Source organism: Semicossyphus pulcher, unplaced genomic scaffold, assembly GCF_022749685.1.
Source record: "Semicossyphus pulcher isolate SPU_LCO1_2020_fin unplaced genomic scaffold, fSemPul1.0.p SCAF_13, whole genome shotgun sequence".
Taxonomy (NCBI): Eukaryota; Metazoa; Chordata; class Actinopteri; order Labriformes; family Labridae; genus Semicossyphus; species Semicossyphus pulcher.
Genome location: NW_027211637.1, coordinates 13,441,014 through 13,463,520, shown reverse-complemented (window position 1 = coordinate 13,463,520; position 22,507 = coordinate 13,441,014). Strand labels below are relative to the sequence as shown.

Below are 22,507 nucleotides of genomic sequence, written 5' to 3'. Positions count from 1 at the left end.
TGTTTGGATGTTTGGAACGAGAGCAAATGTTGGTGTCAATTGCTCAAATAGTTATTTTAGATCTTTGATACAACATGGCCCAGTATTCCATACATCACATATACCTAATCTGGATGTGGATTTCCGGGATGGCAAGTGTTTTAGTTTCCATTTGTAGTATGCTTGTAGTCTGAGTAATATTGACCAATCATGTATAAGCAGGCTGCGGCGTATGCAGGAAAAACCGTCTGCGTGGAGAGCAAAAGCAGGCGGAACGTAATGCGCCGTAATGACCTCCAGGCTAGCATCGGCGGTCATGATGATGATTTAGCTTCTTATTCATCTCTATAAACAGACATCTGCATGCTAACAGCTAACAATTTGCTCTACATCTAAAGTTCAACTTAAGATGAATTCCCTTGACGCTGTGTCACAAAAGCCGCTCAACGTTCAGATTTCCCGACTTCCTTGAATGCATCAGAAATCATCAATCTGACCTCTAGTCAGCAAATGAGCATTTTAAAAGTGGTTTTGTTCTCCTCTTGAGGACAGACCTGACAAAGCTTCATTTTTACTTTTTACAAATCTGCATCATGATGTTGAAATTTCGGCAAAGGTAAGACCCGTTAATTAAAGTAAATCACATGAAAAACGGATTATTTTCTGTATGCAGCACACGGAAAAAGAAGTCGTTTATCACTAACCGACACCGGCTACATGCCCCGGCATGTTCACAGGTGTCCCCAGAGGCTATATCGTCGTCAGACCATAGCCGATGGGATCGGAGATTGCAATTTACCTGACATGGAATCACAGTAGTACTTCTTAGCCTATGTTAGTATCATGTGGCTATGGAGGAACTTTGTCTTGTCTGAAAAAAATACTTCAAGTGATGTCATCAGGGTTAAACGGGAGGGACTTGGAGACTTCAAATCTTTACTGACAGGCTTTTTCTAAAGAGTGGGGGCAGTTTAAAATGGTTTTTGGAGCTTAAATCTTACAGTACCCTAACTAGTACAAGAACTTGTAAAGCATTTGCCTCAAAAAACTCAAAAACCTTTGGTGCTATGAGAAACACAGTCTTTTTCTAGCACAGGTGCAAGCTGTTGGTACCAGTTAAACGAGCACAGACCAAAACCTAATCCAGAAAATTCATGTCAATTAACCACGGTGAAGAATTGCTCAGCACCAGTGAATGTGATTGCTCATTATATGTTTCCAAATGGCTGTTAGCCTGGCAGTCTCCTCAAAACTACTCAAAACATGGATGATAATACTTCAGTACAAGCACCTACACACATGATACATACAGACATGCCTCTACATTTACACCAAAAAAGAGGAGGCTATCTTTGACCATCTGTGAAAGCCTCCCTGCAGTCATCACATCCACCCAAAGGGCCCAAAATGTTCCTGCTAAAAGTACCTTTCCTGTCACCCACACAACAGGGCGAGCCTCAGAATATGTCACTCTAACCCTGCTCTACCAACAACAACCACCTGAGGAAGATGAAGTCCCTGACGCTGTCCAGGAAGACTTCCAGTACATAGTGAAGTTTTGGGCTTGGTTCCCGTTTTAAGAAATCTCATCCTATTTCATCAAAAAGCTCCCTCCAATCAGGTAATGGAAGTCTTGGTTCACCTTTTGTACCTTGGGCTGATTCTGCAGTCTATCATTTTAATCAAACAAACTACAAGATTCATATTGACTCATTCAGCTCCTTTTATCTCTTCAAAGATCCGTCTCTTCACAGAAATGCTTTGATGATAAAATTACACTTTTAGTCCCTGCTGAGTAGGGTGTTTACTTTCTATCTTAGACTTTCACAACTTCAGTACTGCAGCAGCATGTGTGTCTAAAGTTGATCTAATAGCGAATCCAGTATCCGATACGGCCTAAAATGAGGTATTGGCGAGAATTCCAGTCAGTGCACCAATCCCTAATTTGGTTAAATGTTACAGCTAGCAAAGAGTCAGCCATCAGTGATTTTCCACCAATAATATGTATTTTTTTAATCCTGCTTGTATCAGAGGTCACTTGGTATCGGCCAGTCTAAGTATCAGAATTGGTATGGGGAAGGAAAAAATGGTATTGGAACATCTCTATGTGTATTTGTCCTTGAGTTTCTAAAGTGTCCTAAAACAATATTGTGAACTTCTACTTCCTCAGTCTTCCCTCAAGATAACAGCACATGTAAATGTGGGCATCCACGACTTCCTGGAAGCAGCTGGTACGGAGACTTTATGCAGTTTAGCTGTGGGGCTTCAATACGGCGTAGGCGTTTTCAGTCAACAAGGCTAGTAATAGACTCCAGTTTCAGAGTCAGGTGGGTGAGCACTGGTGTGTAATACATTCCTGTTGTCTCCACTGTTAGGTCAGTGTCTGTAGCATTTATATAAAGCATAATGTGTGTGCGTGAGAGAGTAAATATTCACAGCAGCGTAAATGTGTTGTGGCTACATGAGTGTTTGCGTACATATTATTGTGTCTATGTTTGATTCAGGAGCTGATAGCTCATATCCACTGGGCTCCCGTCGCTCTGCAGGGAGGAGAACACATCATGGTCTCCAGGCAGGGAAGACAATGGGAGGTGCACAGAGGAACAGTACAAATCACCACTGTTAGCACTGTAATCTCCAAACAAGTTCCACTGCAACAGACACATTTGGACTCCCTCAAGTGTGCAGCAATGCAAGCGTGGGATGCTCTGGGCCTATTAAAAACAACGAGCCCGAGCAGCAGCTGGAACTAGAGCATGGAGCGATAGTGTACAGTAGTGTGTGCAAAGCTGCTACTCCTCAGGGGAAACACAGAAGTGAGTATAAATAGCGTGACATTTTTAGCCATGTTATTGTCCGAAAAAGCTGTGTTCATCCCATGTGCTGGACCCCAAATAGATCCCGCCCGCCCTGCATGAACAGAGGCCAACAGCTCATTTTGTGACGGCAGACGAGTCAGTGCGCCAACTGCCCACTAACCTCATTTGTCATAGATATATGGATGTATTTGTCATTACACCATATAATAACCATGTCAATAGACATTTCATGCATATCATGGAAAACATGGTGAGGACATGAGGTCAAAAATATGCTGCCATCTCGTTTGCTTGAGAGACCAAAGATAAGACATGTGTTGTTTGTTATTACGATTGCAGTTAAGTATATGGCCCTAATTTAAAGAAAAGCCTTTGCTCCCGCATCAATATTAGTCCAGATTTTATAAGAAATCTTTATGGTTTTATGCATCCTAATTAATTACAACACCTCAAATAAAATCCAGATTCATTTGACAGACTAAATTCAGTACTTTTTAAGCCGATTCCTGTTAACAGAAGAATGTTTTGCTTTTTTCAAAGTTGTTTTGTTCTGACTGGAGCCGAATGACTCAGTCCTACAGTTGAATCTGTCATGAGAGCTGTCTGGGACTGATGGCAGACAGGAAAACTGTCTACTAAAGTTTTGCCCAGTTACACAAACACATTCATTTGTGTGACCACACAAGCCTCCCAGCAGTCGCTCCATGCCAGAGGGAATCTGCCGTGGTGAAAAAGACATTATCTGGTGTTGTTGGACAGGTTTGGACCATACAATTAATCATTGTTGATGAAGAAGTTGCTGGAAGCCACTTGCTCATCAATAATGACCACAGACTCTGTTCTACAGGCTTGGCCACAGTTCTAATAGCAGTTTTAATGGGATTGGATTGGAGCGTTTGGCTTACATGGATGTATGGGATGATTTAATTAAGTGGAATTTGTGCCTGGATCTGCACACTGTGCCTTCCTTATTAATGTGTCATCGGTGCAAAAAAAAGAAGAGAGAAAAATATATATATTATTGCTGGGTTTCTTTCCCAGCAGATCAAGAGGCGGGTTGAGTTGAGGCATCTGTGATCCAGGACAGACTTATCAGCAAGCAGAACACGGCTCTGCTCGGTTCAGCAGCCTGCTGCAGAGCAAAGGCTGCGGCTGTCCATGGTGCTGAAGCTCACTCTGCTATAAGACTCCAGACCAAAATCACTCCTCTCTCACACCCTGGTGGAATATATTCCTTTCCACCATAGTGTGATAATTCTTAATGTGGAAATAATTCACAATTGTGCAATTAACACTATACATAATATTCTAATGAACATTGAAGGCTTTGTCTGCAGCTGTCATTAAGTGTATATATACTTTATGCACTCAATTGAAAATTATACAGCATAGTGTGGCAACTAACAAATATTTTTTATTAATAAATTATCATTATTTTCCTGCTTCGTCAATAAATAATTTAGTTTGTAAGTGTCTTCAAATTGCTTGTTATGTTATGTCAAACTAAAAACAAATCTTCATATTGAAGAAGCTGCAATGATTAATGGATGATCAAAGTAGTTGACACTCAGATTCATGTTGATTGATCAGTGAATAAAGGAGCACATCTATGTTGATTCACACATCATTGTTCTTTGTGTGAATGCAAACTGTATATTTTTGGATTTTGGACTGACAGGCCGAAAAAGTACTTCAAAAACGAGGCCAGGAATCAGCAATAGCTATTTTTAAATCTCTTCTTCCATTTGATTGTAAAAAAAAATTGAATCGATAAATCAAAATACAGTCAAAAGATGAGTCAACACAAGTTGAGTCTTTTCTGTCTCGTCAGGATCATTTTACCCCATATATCATTTAATCATCACACAAAGCAATGTCTTACCTGATGACTAGTGAATGGTCACTCATTATCAATATTCATGCATTGTGAATTTAGGGGGACAAAGGTACATTTAGCTGCCTGCTAGATGAAAGGAAGCTGACTTACATATGACACTACTCTCCCTACGTTAAAATAGATGTAAATAGACATATAATACAGAGTTGATTATGTGGGGGGAAACAGGGTGATTTTAAACACAGCCAACAACTTTTACTCTCTTCACTCTCTTCTCTCCTAAATCCTCTCTTTGGCTCACACACATTCATTCCAACAACGCAATGAAAAGCTTCGATTCATTTCCTATTTATGACCGTATTACTTCAGGTACGGTTATCTGATCTGGCTATGTATTTAATTTACCATCTCCTTGGAGGCTCTGGCAGAGATGTTCAATAATACTGTAGTGTAAGTGCCTATCAAACTCTCTATGGAAGGCCTCACACCACTCTCTCTCACTTGTGTTGTGCTTTAAATTCAGCCAGTCTGCCTCATAATGGCTCACATACATTAGCATTTCATCCCTCTTCTTTCTTTCTCGCTCCCGCCCTCATCTGTACCTCCATCCTGCCTGCGCTCTCTCTCTCTCTCTGAGCCCCGTGTTTCTTCATCCCAGACAGGAGTGTTTATCTGTGATGGGGCCCGGGACTCCCCTCTGCCCCCTTCATCTATCTCTGACTGAATCTGACAGGTTCGTTAGGAGAGAGGGAGGGACGCTGAGGCTACAAACAGGTGTGAGGATACAACACATCGATTTATGAGGGTCTCTGAGTTCGAGGGAAGAGAGAGAGACTGAGAGAGCTGCTGTGGAAGTTTTGACTTAAGAGGTGGGAGCAAGATGATGAATAGGACTTTTTTTATGTGATTTATGTTACTCAGCCTTTTAGTGCCTATAATAAATAATCTTATTTTGGAGATGAATCACACGAACACTTTAATGTCAAAAGAGTTGCATGTGATGATGCAACCACAGAGAATTATCACCAGACTCTACAGACCCCCTTTTTATAGCTTTTTTCAGCTTATTGTTTTGGGTTGTGGCCCATAATTTTACTCTTTTAGTTCACTGTTACCACTCTGAAGTAAAGTAATAATCTCAAAGATTTTCATTTAAATAAATGTCTGTTTAGTCACTATCTATCGCCAAAAGAGGTAACACATTGATTGAGAGCTGATGAACTGATGAAAGCCTTTGCATTTGCAGTATTACAGACTGGGTGTCTGGTGCGACTTTCGCGGAAAAAATCACAAGCGGCGCTTTAGTGATGCGTTTTCCATCACCCAGCAGTGGTTGGTCTGCCAGAGAGGGTAGGGGGAGCTAAGCGGCTGCTTTTCCAGTCTCTAATATAGTAAACAGTGATCTACTATGGCTGAACAAACAAGGAAAAGATCGATGACTACAGATACAACTTCAAAAATAAGTGAAAATCCAAAGAAAAAGAAAAATTGGACGCTCAGATCAAGGCTAACGCGAAGCAACCGTCTGTGAGGAAAATCAAGAGTTACAACCAGAGCCAACCGTGGCCGTCACACATGCAACACTGTCTGGATATCTGGGAAGTGTGCTACCGTTTATCACCATAGGTGCCGCCAAAGAGAACGAAACTGAGATATAACCGCTAAAGCAGCAAATATGTTAATATGTTAATAACAAAGCTACAGTGAAAGGAGACTGAATATTGGACTTAGATTCATCAGGTGAACTTCAACACAACTCTGTAAATGATACATATTGTAGCATGAAATGTTGCCTTTAACCAAAGAAGTAACTTGTTAAATGCAAGATAATAGTTCCAAATAATTTTGTGATGAAATATGACACGAATATTAAATATATATACAAAGAAAGTTAAACTATATACATTTGAACAATGCCTAATTTTTTTATTCATTCTATTATTTAACTGTGAGTTTAGATACTTGTATTTTAGTCAGACAAAAACAATTTGCAACATTTACATGGGATAATTCATGAAGAATACATTTGAAAAAGTAAAAAGAGGAATAGATTTTGGAGGTTATATTACTTTAAGGTGTACATAGGATCCACGGAAAGATAGCTTGGTACTGGAGCTCATGCTGAAGCTTCCCAGATCAGACCCACACAGCCACTGCCTCTTTGTTAATGGTCTCCTATAGAACATCCATCATCTCACGGTGGCCAGTTAGCAACACGACAACTTCTTGGCTTTCTTTCAATGATGGCCGCTGCCTCCTCCTCTCCTCCTCTCCTTGCTCTGTTTCTCCTCCTTCTCTCTGTGCCTCACTAATTCACTCTCCTGTCCTTTTCTCTCCAGGACCTTTTTCCTCCTGTTACCTTCAAAAAATGTCTCCTCTGTTCTACAAACTCGATGCCCAGAGGAGTTTGCTCTCTTTGCTCTTTACCCTTCACTGCATAGAGCATGCAACTTCCTGAACTGCATTTAACCCCAGACTTTATAGGCTAAATAGCTCCATTACGCCCTGCTTTTATGCTGCTATCTCTGACAGGTGGTCAGGGCTGCTCAGGTCTTTATTCTCTGTCTCTCTGTTGCCCTGCCTGTCCGTCTCGTTTTGGTTTGGGCTATGATTCTGTGATTTTTTCCATTGAAAGAGACTTCATAGACGTGCTGCTTCTCCTGCAGATCAATGCACACATGGTTGGCCAAAAAATCACGAAGTCACGCAGGTGGACACATGCATACAATAGCCGCAGCAACACGTGGCCTAAACAGTGTCAAATGCCTATTCTGCTCTCGCATCCACAGGGAGCCGGCGTGATGTAGGCTTTCTGTTGTTATCATAATTTTTGTGCTCCATTGTCACAGGCCACTGCGAGACAGTGAAGGCGTCCACAGAGAGCACGGCTAAACAAGGCGTCCTGATGCAGCTTATCCATTCACTACACAAAGGCCGTGAATCGACAGTGTGACAATACAGTAACGACAACATCCAGAGAGGAGAAAGGAAGAAAGAAAATTCATTTACTGGTTCCAGCTTTTTAAATGTCTGGATGTGCTGCTTTTTTGGTTTTAAATAGTTTTAATGTCACACATTTTGTACAGTTGATTGTACAAAACAAGTAACTTGACAATGGTTCCCGTCTTGGCCAATCCACCATGAGCAGTACTTAATATCATTTGGCAACAGTGGCAAGAAAAAACTTCCTTTTAACAGGTAGACCCTTGAGCAGAACCATGTTGAACAGCCATCTGACTCGACTGGATGGGCCAAAAATTGACATTAGTATGTGCTGTATGTATGTACAATTCTAAAGTAAAACCAACATAAACATGCTTCAATCTTCTGGCATAGAATTTCCAAGAACTCAGCTACAGGGATGAATCATTCCTCCAACAGATATTCCCTCATGTATGGAGAACGCTTTCCAAGGCCTCGCTTGAAAAACTCTTATGAAGTGTTCACTTAGGTTGAGATGTGGTGACAGGGGGCCACAGTGTATATATTATTTATGCATAACTTGTATACGTATCGCCCATTCTTGCTTAGTACAGAAAACTATACAATGACGGTTACGTATCACTATCATAAAGCTTTAAAATACACAGGCAGACTTGCTTACCACAGTCTCAACTGCATCAATTAATAATAGCAGCAGTAAACATTTCATGATGGTCAGAGCGGATATTTTGTTAGGCAACCAGGAAGTTCCTCTCAGACTCTGGCTGAGTGCTTCTCCTTGGCCTCTGTGGGGACCTCTGTGCATCATGGAGGAGAGAAATGAATAGCTCTCCAGTGGCTACTACTAACAGGTGGCCTTGACTGACTCACTGTCCCTTAAGGCCGACCATGACGAATCAGTCGTGACTCTGGTGTAAATTACAGCTCCGCGCCTGAAAACGGGAAGTGTCATCTTAATTAGGCTGGCCCTTAATGCATAAGCAGGTGGTTCTGAAGACCCAACCTAGCTACGGTATATACTAATACTTGTCTAACATCTCTGGGAACAAGGGGACAGCAGACAGGAAGCCAAAAAATCACTTTGAGGATAACTGCTACACCCAGCTAGCCTGCATGTGTTCTTTGATCTGGCAGATACCTCTGGTCCCAATCCAGTTCAGACATATCAGGCCAGTATCAAACATTTATCTATCGAGGGGCAGAGCTAAGTTGCCAACCAAGATGGCTACCGCTAATGTGGAACAGTCAAAATGAACAATTGCTTCAGTGTACAACCGTGGTAGTTCACATTATGTACAACTACTATGTTTAACTAGAGGATCATGTCATACCAAACATCCCTGTTTTAAGTTATACTAGCCATGTAAACTGGATGCTGGAACTAGCCACCTACCCTGAGTGTCTAATATTAAGTCGTATGTTTCATTGCTCTGATTGGCTGTAGCATCCACATGTATTTCAGGAAGTAAACTGAGTGGTGCCAGACTGAAATTGCTTTGTGAATTGGACTGGTAATGCTATGCTAGCACCTTAAAATTGTTTTCATGTTCAAAAATGACATAAAATGTCATTATTAAATGTTCGTGACTAAAAAAAAAAAGTAGAGATTCTTTCCACACAAAGTTTAGTTACGTCTATTACTTTACATAATTTGGTTTGCTCTATACTATATGTTGAGGTGTATTTTTACGTAGTGTTACAGATAACCGGGTTAAACATAGACAGCATAATGTCAGACTGAGATATTTCCAGACTTGAACTGTTACAGAGGAATTGTTTTCTGGTGTCTGATTCTCACTTCTTCCCACTTTTTTAGACCAAAAACTTCTCACTTCTCAGTCACTGTTGTTCTCGCTGTTGTTTTATTATCCACTTAACACATATGAGCCACAGCTGAATGCACCGAGTTCCTGCCCTCTCTCTCAACTTTAGAGGATGTTAAAAATCATTCACAAAAACCGAATTCACTGATAGCTAATAACACGATACTATAACATTGTTTCTGTGGTTACCTTCAGGTGGTCCATGACATTTGGAAATATGCTTATTTTGCTTTCTAGCTAAATGTTACTTCAGAAGACTGCTTTGCTTTTTGTACACTAAGTGGGCTATACTGGGACGGCTGTGTCTCGGAGGTAGAGTCGGTCATCTCTCAATCAGAAGGTTGGCGGTTCGATCCCTGACTGCTATATAAGTACAGTCCATTTACCATCTATACTATGGAGCAACATCTAGCAACTGGTTAACTTAGTGTAGCAAAAAGACAACATAGGGAAACAGCTTGTGTGCCTTGGGACTAGCTACCAGGAGAAAGTGGAGACTTTATAAAGTTCCTGGTTTTGTGTATAATAGAGGGCCATTACCCTCACAAAACTGTAATGTGTCATTTCTATGTATTAAATAGAAGATACGTATAGAAAGAGAGCTTTAGAGATGTTGGTAGTCAGAATTGTTTCCGTTTGACAGAGCCAGACAAGCTTTTTCCCTGTTCCTGTCTCCAGTCTTCATACTAAGCTAAGCTAACAGTTTCCTGCCATTAGCTTAATATTTAGCATGCGTCATGAGAGTGGTTATCTATCTTCTTAGGTTTCATAAAGTGTCTTTTAGCAAGACAGAAAATAAAAACAAAAGAATATATAGATAGGACAGTTTGTTTGTATAAAGTGCAGTTTTGTATGTACGCTTACATGTGTTTTTTATTTTTCCAAGCTACAGCAGCTCATTTACATCTCAAACGCGGTTTGCTTCTCATGCATTACTGTTATAGCAATTCCTGTGACATGAAACCATTTTGTGTTTGCTATCACTATTTCATTTAAAACAAAACCTTGTTAAATGGGAGAACATTATATAAGACCCGCTGACTCAGAATTTCCCATATTTACTCATCAAGGCGTGAGCATAAGGGCCGTATTATGTACAAGACATTGCTCTGGTTTGGGGTGAGTCATCGTCATGGCTCTATATCAGCTTTCACAGGGTTTGACATCTCCTTGTTCATTAGGGGGGCTCCTCTTATACCTGAAATCCTCAGAGATTCTTCTGATGTCAGATCTTAGAGGATTATCCTGGTATCAGTGAGACAGGTGGAGGAGGATGAGACCCAAAAAACAAACTGATCTTGGGATCTTGACGTGATAGAAATTGTCTTAAGCAGAAAATTGAGACCGACATGTGAGCCGCCATATCTGAACCATTATTATACATTATTATACATTATACATTATATACCCATCATACCCTCTCTAATAGTTGTCTGATGTAGCTGTTGACATCTTTCTATAGGATAGAGGAATTACTTTATAGGACAAAGCAACAGGGACTGCCCTGCTGAGACACACTCCCTGTCTGCAAAGCTTCAAGGTGTCCGATCCACACCATTACCTTAGCCGACATTCAGCAATGACTAAGTGGAAGTTTGACAGAAAGTGACATTTAATAGCAGGAGAATCTAAAGGGTCGTTGTCTGAGCAAACTATGGAAACAAGTTTTTATAGTGTTGCTCAAGTTACTGCACTTATGCGCTTAATAACTTTCAAATGTAGCTGTAAATCTGCAATGTAAAGAGGACGTGTCTATGTAATTTCCATAAGACTAGCTGGCAGAATAAAATAATATAGTAAAGGTAAGAGGAAACATTAGATACGAATTGAACATTTGGATTTAAAACTTTGACTTTTCCTTCTCTGAGGCTCCTGCTGTATGATAACTGCGCCTTCATTCAAGGGAAAACATTGGTCTGATTCTCTGTGATGGTCAGACGTAGCTGCTGTCTCTATTGACTCTTCCCCTCAGTGTTGAGTAAGTGGATGAATACGGTGTCAGCCTCTGCAGCTGCAAGGGCCACTGTGTTTGGGGAAAAAGGCAGTCTCGGCCAAAGTAATCCTTTGGCAAAGACTGGTGTCCCAGACGCTAGCGCAGCGATGATCCACACAGAGAGGGGGCGGGTGATGTTGTGTACTTTAGGTCACCAGACACTGACATTGTCCTCGCAGGAACAACTGTATTTACTGTGTCTTTCATTTGCATAGTCTATTCAAATCTTAGACAGTAATGCATTTGTGTTTATTCCAGGGTAAGAGGCTGGTATTCATGTATCCTAATAGCTTTAGCTCTCATCACTAGCATGGCTGATCTGCTAAGCTGCTGTGTTGTTTATTCAGGTGTGTCAAAGACCCAGTGTGACATTATCACATCCACCTATGTGTGAATTAAATCATCCAAAGGAGGGCTGAATTCAGCAAGGGTCCATTAAAAACGTGCTATGGGCAGTCGATGAGTGCAGACAGGTGTGATTTCTGGGAGGTAAAAAACACGGGCCTCATTAGTGAACAGTTGAAAGGTGAATGACACAAGGTTTTTTTTCTGAATCATTCAGTCAAGCATTCTTCATGTGCGTAAAACTCACCATGTGTGGGAGTGAGCAATGACTCTATCCAAGCCCACACAATACGACCATAAATAGCCTCACTTACATAAAAATCAACCCATAAATTTGCACTGGAAGTATATTGGTAATTCAACAGCAATAAGCATTTACAGCAAACACAACAAGAACCACATGAAGTCTATTTGCAGGAGTTCATCAGAGAAGTGCAGAGCATGACTGCTCCCTGGTGTTCTCCTCTTATTAATGAAAGATCAATTCATTATTCCATATGCAGAGGGGATGACTAACAGACCACAGAGAGCCACACAAGGGCTCCATGTTGGAAAGCACACCTGCAGGATCCATGAATTGCCGAATCGATCAATTGTGAGTGCATGGCTGTGCTGAATTGAGGGTGTTTCAACCCATAGGCTGCATCACTTGGACAGCCGATCATTGATCACAACAGTGATCAGTTCAGTATGGGGAAGAGGGAAGGGGGTGGAAATGACAGAGCTGTCATTAGGGCAGGGTAAGAGACAGGAGCTACAAAAAGATGTACATGTGCCTTTTTTAAAATGCCACACACTAAACCCATGTGGCTCAAAGGGGGCTGTAATGGTGGCTTAGATAGGACAACAAATACGCTCATCCTGGCATCATGGACTACATATCATGCAGATTTAGAGATAATAAATATTCGCGCTGCATATGGAGGATGGCATCATGTAGAAGGCAATAGAAACTGTAAATGTTGCACGCGTTAATATCATATTAAACGGCCTACACGCTGTTTCCCAAATACTACTTGCAGCCATAACAGCTGAACGGGCTACAGGCGTCTTTATAACGCGCAAATCCAAAGGGGCATGCAGCCATTCATATACGCTGATATGGCACATTAATTTTCAATTTGCAGCCCCACGATTCAGTGTTACAGTCCATATTTTACGACCAAGGTTGGCATATATGCGCTAATTATCCCTCGTTGCTCTGATATCCCACCGGGAAAGCAAGGATGCATCGCCGCATCTCCAAAGAAGCATCCAAATCAAAACACACGCGTAAATAGCAAATAAATATCCAGACAATGACGCGTCTATCTTACCTGTGCTGTGAGCCAAATCGATGCCCGGTTCGGTGAGTATGTTCGGGTCACTTTGAGATCTGCCTCGTTGCAGACAGCCGTCTAGTCCATCTGATGTAGCCATGGGGAGACAGCACAGGAATCCTGAATAAAATATTGAAAACCCAACCAGAGGCAGGCAAGGTCAGGAGGAAAGCAGCGAGCTAGTGCAGATTTAATTCGCTCTGACAACAGCCGCTTTGAGCATCTACCAGGGAGCCATGGCTGAGCAGAAATTCCGTGTGTGTGTGTGTGTGTGTGTGTGTGTGCGTGTGTGTGTCTGGGCTGTGTGCGCGATGATGTGTGGATGTGGGAGGGGTGATATGCCCCCGATGATGCCCGTCCCTGTCCAGCAACACGACCACATTTTCAGCACAACTAGCATGCTGCACACATTGATACATTTTCAGAGCTTTTACTCAATATTAATGTAATGGACAATGTATTTTTGCAACACAGCCGTATTTTTAATGCTCTCCCCCTCGCATCGTTTATTTAAGGACTATGAGTCCTACGCTTTATTAGGCTATAGGTTTGAGCAGCCAAGATATCACAATAAAATGCCAGAGTAACTCCAGCAATTATGGGCTAGTTTAATCGACAATTGATACGACATTGTCTGTGATTGGTTTATGTGTAGGAATTCACCAATAGGCATGATAAAAATCAAGAGTATATTGATTAGGAATAATTTCATATCTACTATGCGTTGTAATTTCCAAATTTTCCAGCAGGCAGAGTAGTAGCCTATAGGAAAATGCATAACATTTTTTATTTTAATTAAAGGCTCAACGTTGAAAGCACAACGGCAATAAAAACCCCAAGTCTGTCAATGAATATCAAGCTTTATTCAGATATACCGCTTTCATATATAATAAATGTCCACCAAAATGTATTTCTAAAAAAACAATTTAATTTATACATTTTTAAAATAAAAGATGTAATACTTCCATGTTGGCATATTCTCAGAAAATATCCTAAAAAGAAAAACATTTTAACAAAGCAGATTCATATCAATTCTACAGGAATACATATGGAAGCATCCCATTGGCTGGTTTTGAGTGTGACGCGTCAATGCGGAAGTGAAGCACTACCGCATTAGAAAAATGGCAGCTCACAGGTGCAGCCTCTCGGTTGTGCTGCTTTTTCTTTGTTACGTTAGTTTATCTGTGTATATTGTCGCAGAAAGTCACGAAACGAAACTAACTGTTGACCACCATGCCATCGTTGTCGAGAGTCCAGAAACTGACACCGAAACCGGGGAACAAACGACCGGGCAGCCTACGGTGGAGGAGAGGCAGTGGGAAGCAACTGAGGTTGAAGAGGCGACTCCGGATGATGCTGTAACCGATCAACAGGACAGTTCTGCCCCTGAAACAGTGGTCACCGCATCAGTACCACACCCTAAAGATGATTTTCAGGAGGAGTTGGTCATCAGACCGCTGCACTCAGGAGATATCTATGCCAGCTTCCAGTTCCGCACCCTGTGGGAGACAGATTTCATGAGTGGAAACAAAGGTAAGCTAACTGTTAGCAATGATTAAACAAGCTACTTATGTGGCTTCTGAATTATTGTAGACGTTTCAATTTTCTGTATGGTAATTGAATGCGTTGGCCAACTCATAAATGGTTCAGCATTTAAATATTAAAGTGTTTTAACGTTAATTATCCAGGTTGCTAATAGTTACCTTTTAGATGAATGTTTCTCCTTCAGTTTTCTTTTTCTTAATTCAGTTGTTAAATTGACTTTTATCTTTATTTTCTGACTTTAAACTTCCCAAAGTCTGACAATTTTACTTGCAGGCGCCTTGTTCAATAATAATATAACTTTATTAACTTGTCATACAGTTATTAATGATGGTTGAAATTATATATTTAATAAAATAAAAGTGATGAGTACTTTTCAGTTATGTATGCTTTTGTTTACAACTGTAGCCTTGCACTAGTAAAATACAGGTAAATTAGAAAGGCCATTAATCATGCTTGATTGACATTTCAAAAAGTCCATTAATACCTCGTTTTTCATTTCTTAATACTCAATACAATTCAGATATTTTACAATTCTCTAACCCTAATTTGTCTAATGCTCTGTTTCTAAGTGTCCCACTACCGGCTGTTTCCCAAGTCTCTGGGCCAGGTCATCTCCAAGTTCTCCGTGCGAGAGCTGCACATCTCGTTCACGCAGGGCTACTGGAGGACCATGCAGTGGGGGCAGCCCTTTCTGCCCTCTCCTCCCGGGGCTGAGCTTTGGGTCTGGTTCCAGGACTCTGTGACAGAGTGAGTAAGGCGTCTTTGGTGCCTGTAGACCCCAATAAGTGAAAAAAATGTTCTCTAGTTGTGTTCTCTATGACAGTGGTTCCCAACTGGTCTAGCCTCAGGACCCACCACCACCTCGATATTTTCCAACCACTCAAATTTATTTAATCAAAAATTGTGCAGTTTGGACCTGAGAACGAAACATTACAGTATGTCAACATCACAAAACACAATAGTATAATGGTCAACCAAAATGATCAGCACCAACATAAATGCAACTACTGTAGGGCTCATCAAGTTTAAAGAATGTAAATGTAACTACCCAATGTAATTACCCAATCAGTGGATACACCGAGTGTGAATAAACTAAACAACTACTACAGCTTTGTCAAGCACACATCCGCGACCCACTGAAAACAGCTCCACAACCCACTTTTGAGTCCCAACCCACCAGTTGAGAACCAGGGCTCTATGAGACAATGAGGTATTCTAAAACAAAAACTATTTCTGCTAATCTTTTGCATTACAGGCCAGAGAATGATTCATCTGACAAAGCTTAGTTAGCCTGATTTATACCAGAAAGGTTTAACTTTCTTTGCTTGGTATTAGCGGTGAACATGAGGGTTTGTTTTACTCATACTGGGAGTTTAAAGCCTTTCTAGAGTCCTCATTTTGCACCATCTCGCATAGAAAAATTGGCTCTCTTGTCATTCTTTTATGCCCATGCTGCTACCTCTGACTGAAAGCAAGCTCTTCAGAGATAGACACAAGTCACAGGATACAGAAATGTAAGAAATAACTGACTAACCCAGAAAGTAAAGGACACTAAGAATGAAAGGGTTAATTTCTGAAACACAGGGAGATCATAACACAAAGCTATGCTTCAGCTGGGTCATCTGCAGAGGGTCATGTTTGTTCTAATAACAAGTAGGAACATGCTCCCTAAGCTTTATTTCTATTTGCAAAATAAAATCATAGACAACAACACAACAACTCCTACAGAAAAATCAGACAGTTTATTTATATTGTGCTCCAGTCACGACATGCTATACTCGTACTTAATGCATTTTCATACAATTTATCTGCCCTCTTTAGCGTGGATGGCACGTGGAAGGAGCTGACAAATGTTTTGTCTGGGATCTTCTGCGCCTCACTGAACTTCATAGACTCCACCAACACAGTTCAGCCCAGTGCATCCTTCAAACCGCTGGGTATCGGCAATGGTAAAGAGAGGCTTCTTCCTTTTCCTTTCAATTTTATAAAGCTCTCTAGTGATGAGCCTGTATATAAGCTACTTATGTAATAACATGTCTTACAGTCATAGTTAAAGATGCATAGCATTCCATATAGACTGATTCTGTTTTTCTGTGTTGGACTTGAAGTTACGGACCACCGCTTCCTTCGCTACGCCACCCTCCCAAGAGAGATCGTCTGCACTGAGAATTTGACACCGTGGAAGAAACTCTTGCCCTGTGGATCCAAGGTGTGTATGTGTGCTCCTTACTTAAGATGCAAATACAGGTTAATGTCCTAAACACCCTGTGTGAGACAGAAACTCTCAAGAACATGGTTTTAAACATTCAATATTCAAATGATGCTGCCTGAAGCTAAGTCAGTTTTTTGTTCTGTTGCACATGCAGGCTGGTCTCGCTGTCCTGTTGAAGTCAGAGAAACTCTTCCACAGCAGTTTCCACTCTCAGGCAGTGCACATCAGACCCGTGTGTCAGGACTGGCAGTGCAAAACCACATCCTGGGAGCTGAGACAGACGCTGAATGTGGTCTTTGACCTGCACACATCTGCACAGGGCAAACGTGGTACGCAAAAGAACATTCTTCCAGCCATATAACAATAAAATTGAGAGATTCTGAGCTTTTGTTTTAGTAGAAAAATAGATGATGATGTTGCTCTTGCCATAGTTAACCTAAGCTGTTTGTTCCTTCAGAGTGGTCTCTGTTTAAGATGTTCTCGCGGACGCTGACTGAAGCTTGTCCACTGGCCTCCTCCAGTAAAATCTACATCGACGTCACAGACAATCCTGAGGTTTGAATCCCACATTATGTGTTATCCACCTTAGATTATTCTTTTTTTTTACATAACTGTCAAAGAAGTATAATAGTTGACATATTTTATACGTTAGTTACCTGTGGAGTTTTGTTACCATCATGCACAAACAGTACTACGCCTGTACGACGTTGCAAGTTCAACAAACCAATGTTTTGTTTTGTTTTATTATCTGGCTTCACTGAGCCAATCAACAGCAACATGCTAAACAGTCACATGACAATGATTGTTTACTCGATAAATAAACCCAGGGTTTCCCAAAATAACCATTAGCATGGTCACATAAAAAGGGGGGTGTTTGCAGAAAATGGCCGCTGAAAACATGGACAAGTCTGCAGCAGGGCCACATGATTTACAGAAAAAGATCAAACTATTGTATTATTGTACTCTTATGGCGTGTGAGACAGTTCAAGCTGTTTAGTCTTTTTAGTTGCAACCATCACCCTGTCAGACAGACTTGGAGAGCAAATGTATAATGTAAGGACAAAAAGTACAAGACTTAATTGCTTCAGTCGGTCTCTGTTTTAGGACAGTATCGGTGTACAAAACCAATATCTCACATATAACAAATTGTCAGTCAAAATACTGCTGGTGTCTGAACACTGATGCTGTATCCTATCATCATCTGCGCACAGAGTTCCAGGATCAAAACAGTTCATTAGTCAGTTAAAAAGCTTTTATATGGGTTGGATCTTGGATGATTTTCCATTGCGATTTACCTTAGGTACCCTTCTATTGGAGGTAAACTCATGCATGCTGCAATGCAGCACCAAAGGCCCTGACTGCCAGCAAGTACACATGGATATAAACAATGCACCTTTTATTTTTACTTTATGAAGGACATTTGTTAAGGAAACACACAATGTGTTCTTGTGGGTAACACAGATTTTATTTCTGCACAGGGCCCCTTTAACATTTTAAAACAGATGCAGCAGTTGACAAATTGAATGTTTTCTATAAGCTGTGATATTTTAATGTACGATGTATGGAGCTTTGCAACAGTTCTGACTGAAAGAATTTTGATGTTATTTGCAGGGGGAGCAGTTTGAGTTGAGCCCGGCCACTGCCCTGCTGAGCCAAGCAGTGGTGCTGGGGGACAGACGGACCTTCTCTGTGTACGATTTGACCCAACAAATCACCTTTGGCACTGTGCGCTCCCTCAACCTGCTGATCCGATGGAAATCCAGTGAAGGTGAGTGAGAAGAGCAGAGCACACATGGACACACATTCATCAAAATTTTCCAGGGCAACAGGAAAGACTATAAATGAGGTATCAAAAATCAATAACATTTCTGCAAGGAATCTGTGGTCTGTTGGTACCTTTTCTCTGGAACAGAAAGTTCTAGAGAAGCAGTAGTTACTTGAGATTGGAACCTGTCTTATAATTCAACAAACGTTGACACGTTGTACATAACCCCTTTTTAATTTCTCTACTTCAGGTCCTAATTTGCATATAATTGTATATTTTTGGCTCTGCTGCAATGTTTCCCACAGTCTATTATTAACCCTCCTCTTCTCATACTTCCCGCCTGCAGGTGACATGCTGCGTCCCCTGCTCCATGCAGAGCGTTACGTGGCTGGTTACGGGCTGCAGACAGGAGAGATTCACACGCTAATGTACAACAACCACCCCTACAGGTCTTTCCCTGTGCTGCTGCTGGACTCGGTGCCCTGGTACCTTCGTCTCTACATCCACACTCTCACTGTGACCAGCAAGGGAAAGGACAACAAGCCCAGTGAGTCACCTTAGAAGGAGGAGAAGGATGTGTGTGGAAAGAACATTTCAATCAGGGTCTGAAATTTAAAACTGCAAATGCCAAACGCTAGAATAGGTGTCTGCATTGCCTTAACATTAGATGCCTCATGGATGTTCTACACAAGATTTTTACTGCCACTCAGGGCTCAGCGACTTCATGATAAGTGATTCTCTTGCAATCATTTAAAGTGGTGGCAAAAGAAGACTAGAAAAGGCTAATCCCTTGGGTTTGCTTTTTAACATTTTGTTGAAAGTAGAGCTGCTCTTGGAGTGCTCTGTGAATCAGCAAAAAACAACGGTTGGGTTTTTTAGGAAAAATTAATAATGTACCATGAATGTACTTCCATTATAACTGTGTTGATTAATGTGCTTTAAATGATTATTTTATTATATACAGTTGCAAGGCTTTTAAGTTAGTTTGGTTAGTTAGTAATTTGTTACCTCTACACAGATAGGTAAATTAATGAACTAGTTACATGAACCTGTACCCTCCCAGGTTTCCATCAGGAAGCATTGTTTTAGTTTACTCATGCAGATGCTTCTTTTCACCAGAAGGAGGAGAACATGAGTCAGTTCCTGTAGTAGAAAACACTGTTTTGCTTCACCTACTTGGTTCTACTTCTTGGTTATATATACATCATGTGAAATGATTATTAGTACTTATAAATTGTCACATTATATCAAATGATTTTACAGCTTAGTAAAACAGTAAGGAGTTGATGATGCCCTTATTACTCATGTTTTTCCTCTTCCTCCAGGCTACATCCACTACCAGCCATCTAAGGACCGCGTGAGGCCGCACCTGCTGGAGATGCTGGTCCAGCTTCCTCCCAACTCCGTCACTGAGGTCACGGTGCAGTTTGAGAGGGCTCTGCTCAAGTGGACTGAGTACACACCTGATCCCAACCACGGCTTCTATGTCGGGTATGCATAAAGAGTTGTTTTCAAGATGGAAAACAAAAGATGTTGCTCCTCATGTCCCTTTAATAGTTGTTGTATGATTTTTAGGGGTGTATTTTTCAGTTTCAGTTTATTAATTCATACAAAAATGTTAGGAAAAGTAAGATATAGTTTAAAGGGATTTCAAAGTAGAGTAAGACGGTTGGAATAACAGCGGTACCTTGTTTTTAAGCTCTTTTTAGAAACAGACATTTTCATAGTAGTATTGAATTCTTTCCGTAACTGTAGACCTCTTCAAACCACACTGAAGCTTATACAATTTAATTTATGTTTCTTTACCCTTTACAAGATCATTTTTCTGAGTTATATATGTGTGCAAGGGAAGGTGGATCGGGATAAGGTCAGAGAGTCATTGTGAATGATATGACACTCTGTAAGCTTTAGAAAGATGTGACTGTGGAGCAGGTGATGTAAGAACAGATGATCTAAGAAGGTTTGTTTTTGGGGTCTTTGCATGTGTTGTTTGGATCCTTCATTTAAATCTGACATTCAAAATGACTCAAATCTGTTTCCGTCACATTTAGGTCTTCAGTTATTAGTTCTCTTGTACCAAGCATTGTCGCCATGGATACAAACAGCACTCAGGAACACCCACTGTTCAGCAGCTTGTAAGTATGGAGTTGTTGCTACTCATTCTTGTTGTTTGAGTTCCTGCAGAGAAAGTCAAATGATCTCCCATCTCCCTCCAGTTTCCCCTGCAAAGAGGAGTCCAGCTTCTTTGTACGCGTCTACACAGAGCCTCTGCTGGTCAACCTGCCCACTCCAGACTTCAGCATGCCTTATAACGTTATCTGCCTGACCTGCACTGTGGTCGCAGTGGGATACGGCTCCCTCTACAACCTACTGACCCGGAGTTTCCAGATAGAAGAGCCCAGCCCAGGACTGGCCAAGCGGATAGCCAACGTCATCCGCAAGATGAGGGGCGTGCCGCCACTTTGAGGTTTGACACCAAAGCCAACCTGCTCTACTTTTAGAAGGGAAGTTTTCCTTTTGGTGAAACATGTGACACATTCAGGGAAGAACTGAGTCTAAAGCACTGGTGTGAATGTTTTTGAAACAGTTAACTTGAAGGTTTTGTTTCTGGAAGACAAACAATTCTTTTGAACAAATGTATTCAAGATGATTTCCTGTGAACTTGGGACGATGTAAGAAAATGTAGACGTTTGACTACTTGGATGGAAAGTGAGAGCTTTGTTATTGTTAAACAAGTTTGAGGAACCAAAGCTGTGCAGTGTGCTGCTGCAACCAAGTGTTTCAGGTTGATTGTTTTTGATTTGTGGGTGTTTGAAGCTATAACTCGACTACATCATAACAAAGCCACAATGACTCTGAGCCACTCTTACAGTGTGGAAACTGGTACTTTTATGTTTCTACAAATATGACACTGAATGCCTTTTTACATCCTCAGCGCTCAGAGCTGCACCCCTGACCTGTTTATTGCTACATCCCTGCGAGGAAAGATAAAATAAATTGACACATTCTCTCAAAACTCAGTTATGGCAGGAAATCAGATATCTCTAAAATACTGAATTACCTGTATCCAAGCACAAATGGGTACAGTATCATACCCTAACTTTGAAACATTCAGATATATTACCTATTTATTGAATAGTTCCTGACTCACTTAGGTTTTATAATAGTTTTAATATATGAGATAAGAACACATGCCCACAAAAGTTACCGAAACCATCATTTTTAAACTATTTGCTTGTTGGTTGAACATGTCCCTAAGCATAAACATTACTTATCTGGAACTATGTTTTTCTATGAAGTATTTATTTTGCACTCATCGGTTTTTGGATGCATGCCTGAATGTTAAATGCGATTGTCTGCAGGCCTCAAAATTGCCTTTGGTTTGTCAGGTTGTTAGCTCACTCTCTCACCTGTGCAATAGAAGTCAATGAAATGACTAAACCCTACCATGGAATACTGACATGGAATGCAACACTATCCTCTGTTATGTCGGCCTAGAAATTTGAAGCGATACTGTCTGTGTGTGTGAGAGGGTGGTGACGCTCCAATGTTCTTTATTGCCTTTTCAATAAAGTGATAAACATCTCTTTTTGTAAATTTATTCCAATTACTGCCGTGAAAGAAGGTCCACAGTGATAAACTGCAGTGCGGCTGGAGCTCTATTACTTCCCACTGGGTGCCCACATTTTTGTGTAAACAAACTTGGCCCCTCTTCTGGCAGACTCATGAAGAACAAACACAGACGTCTCTGTATTTGGCCGGTCAGCGATTCTCAACCCTACACGTTTGGCAACAGCGTGGAACAAAAACAAAGGAAATAGCAGCATTCCACATAAGTGAGGTGGATCTCTGGTCAGCTGCAAACGATGTTATCTCTCTAAGCAAGTAGACAAACACAACCAGAGAGCAGAGCTGTGCAGCCTCTGC

General features: G+C 41.0%; 2 protein-coding genes across 2 annotated transcripts in view; one reads left to right on the top strand and one right to left on the bottom strand.

The window, feature by feature from the left end:
• Positions 1-13,308, bottom strand: part of phactr3a (phosphatase and actin regulator 3a) — a 34,555-nt gene extending 21,247 nt beyond the window's left edge. Inside the window, exon 1 of the mRNA XM_069660120.1 lies at positions 13,056-13,308. Within this exon, the coding sequence (XP_069516221.1) occupies positions 13,056-13,158 (103 nt within the window). The 5' untranslated portion in view covers positions 13,159-13,308. The remainder of the gene's footprint in view (positions 1-13,055) is intronic.
• Positions 13,309-14,179: 871 nt separating this feature from the next.
• Positions 14,180-22,157, top strand: pigt (phosphatidylinositol glycan anchor biosynthesis, class T). The gene is made up of 11 exons (XM_069660075.1): positions 14,180-14,591; positions 15,173-15,350; positions 16,425-16,552; positions 16,712-16,812; positions 16,970-17,144; positions 17,273-17,370; positions 18,427-18,583; positions 18,927-19,127; positions 19,906-20,071; positions 20,632-20,715; positions 20,797-22,157. Exons 1-11 carry the CDS (start codon positions 14,180-14,182, stop codon positions 21,044-21,046), a joined length of 1,950 nt encoding a protein of 649 aa, XP_069516176.1. The 3' UTR covers positions 21,047-22,157.
• Positions 22,158-22,507: the final 350 nt, after the last annotated feature.

Excerpts from the sequence above, each read along its gene's own strand:
- pigt (XM_069660075.1), top strand. The coding sequence starts at position 14,180 with ATGGCAGCTCACAGGTGCAGCCTCTCGGTTGTGCTGCTTTTTCTTTGT. Across the intron at positions 16,813-16,969 it reads TCTTGCCCTGTGGATCCAAG|GCTGGTCTCGCTGTCCTGTT; the intron begins GTGTGTATGTGT and ends TTGCACATGCAG. Across the intron at positions 18,584-18,926 it reads CCGATGGAAATCCAGTGAAG|GTGACATGCTGCGTCCCCTG; the intron begins GTGAGTGAGAAG and ends TCCCGCCTGCAG.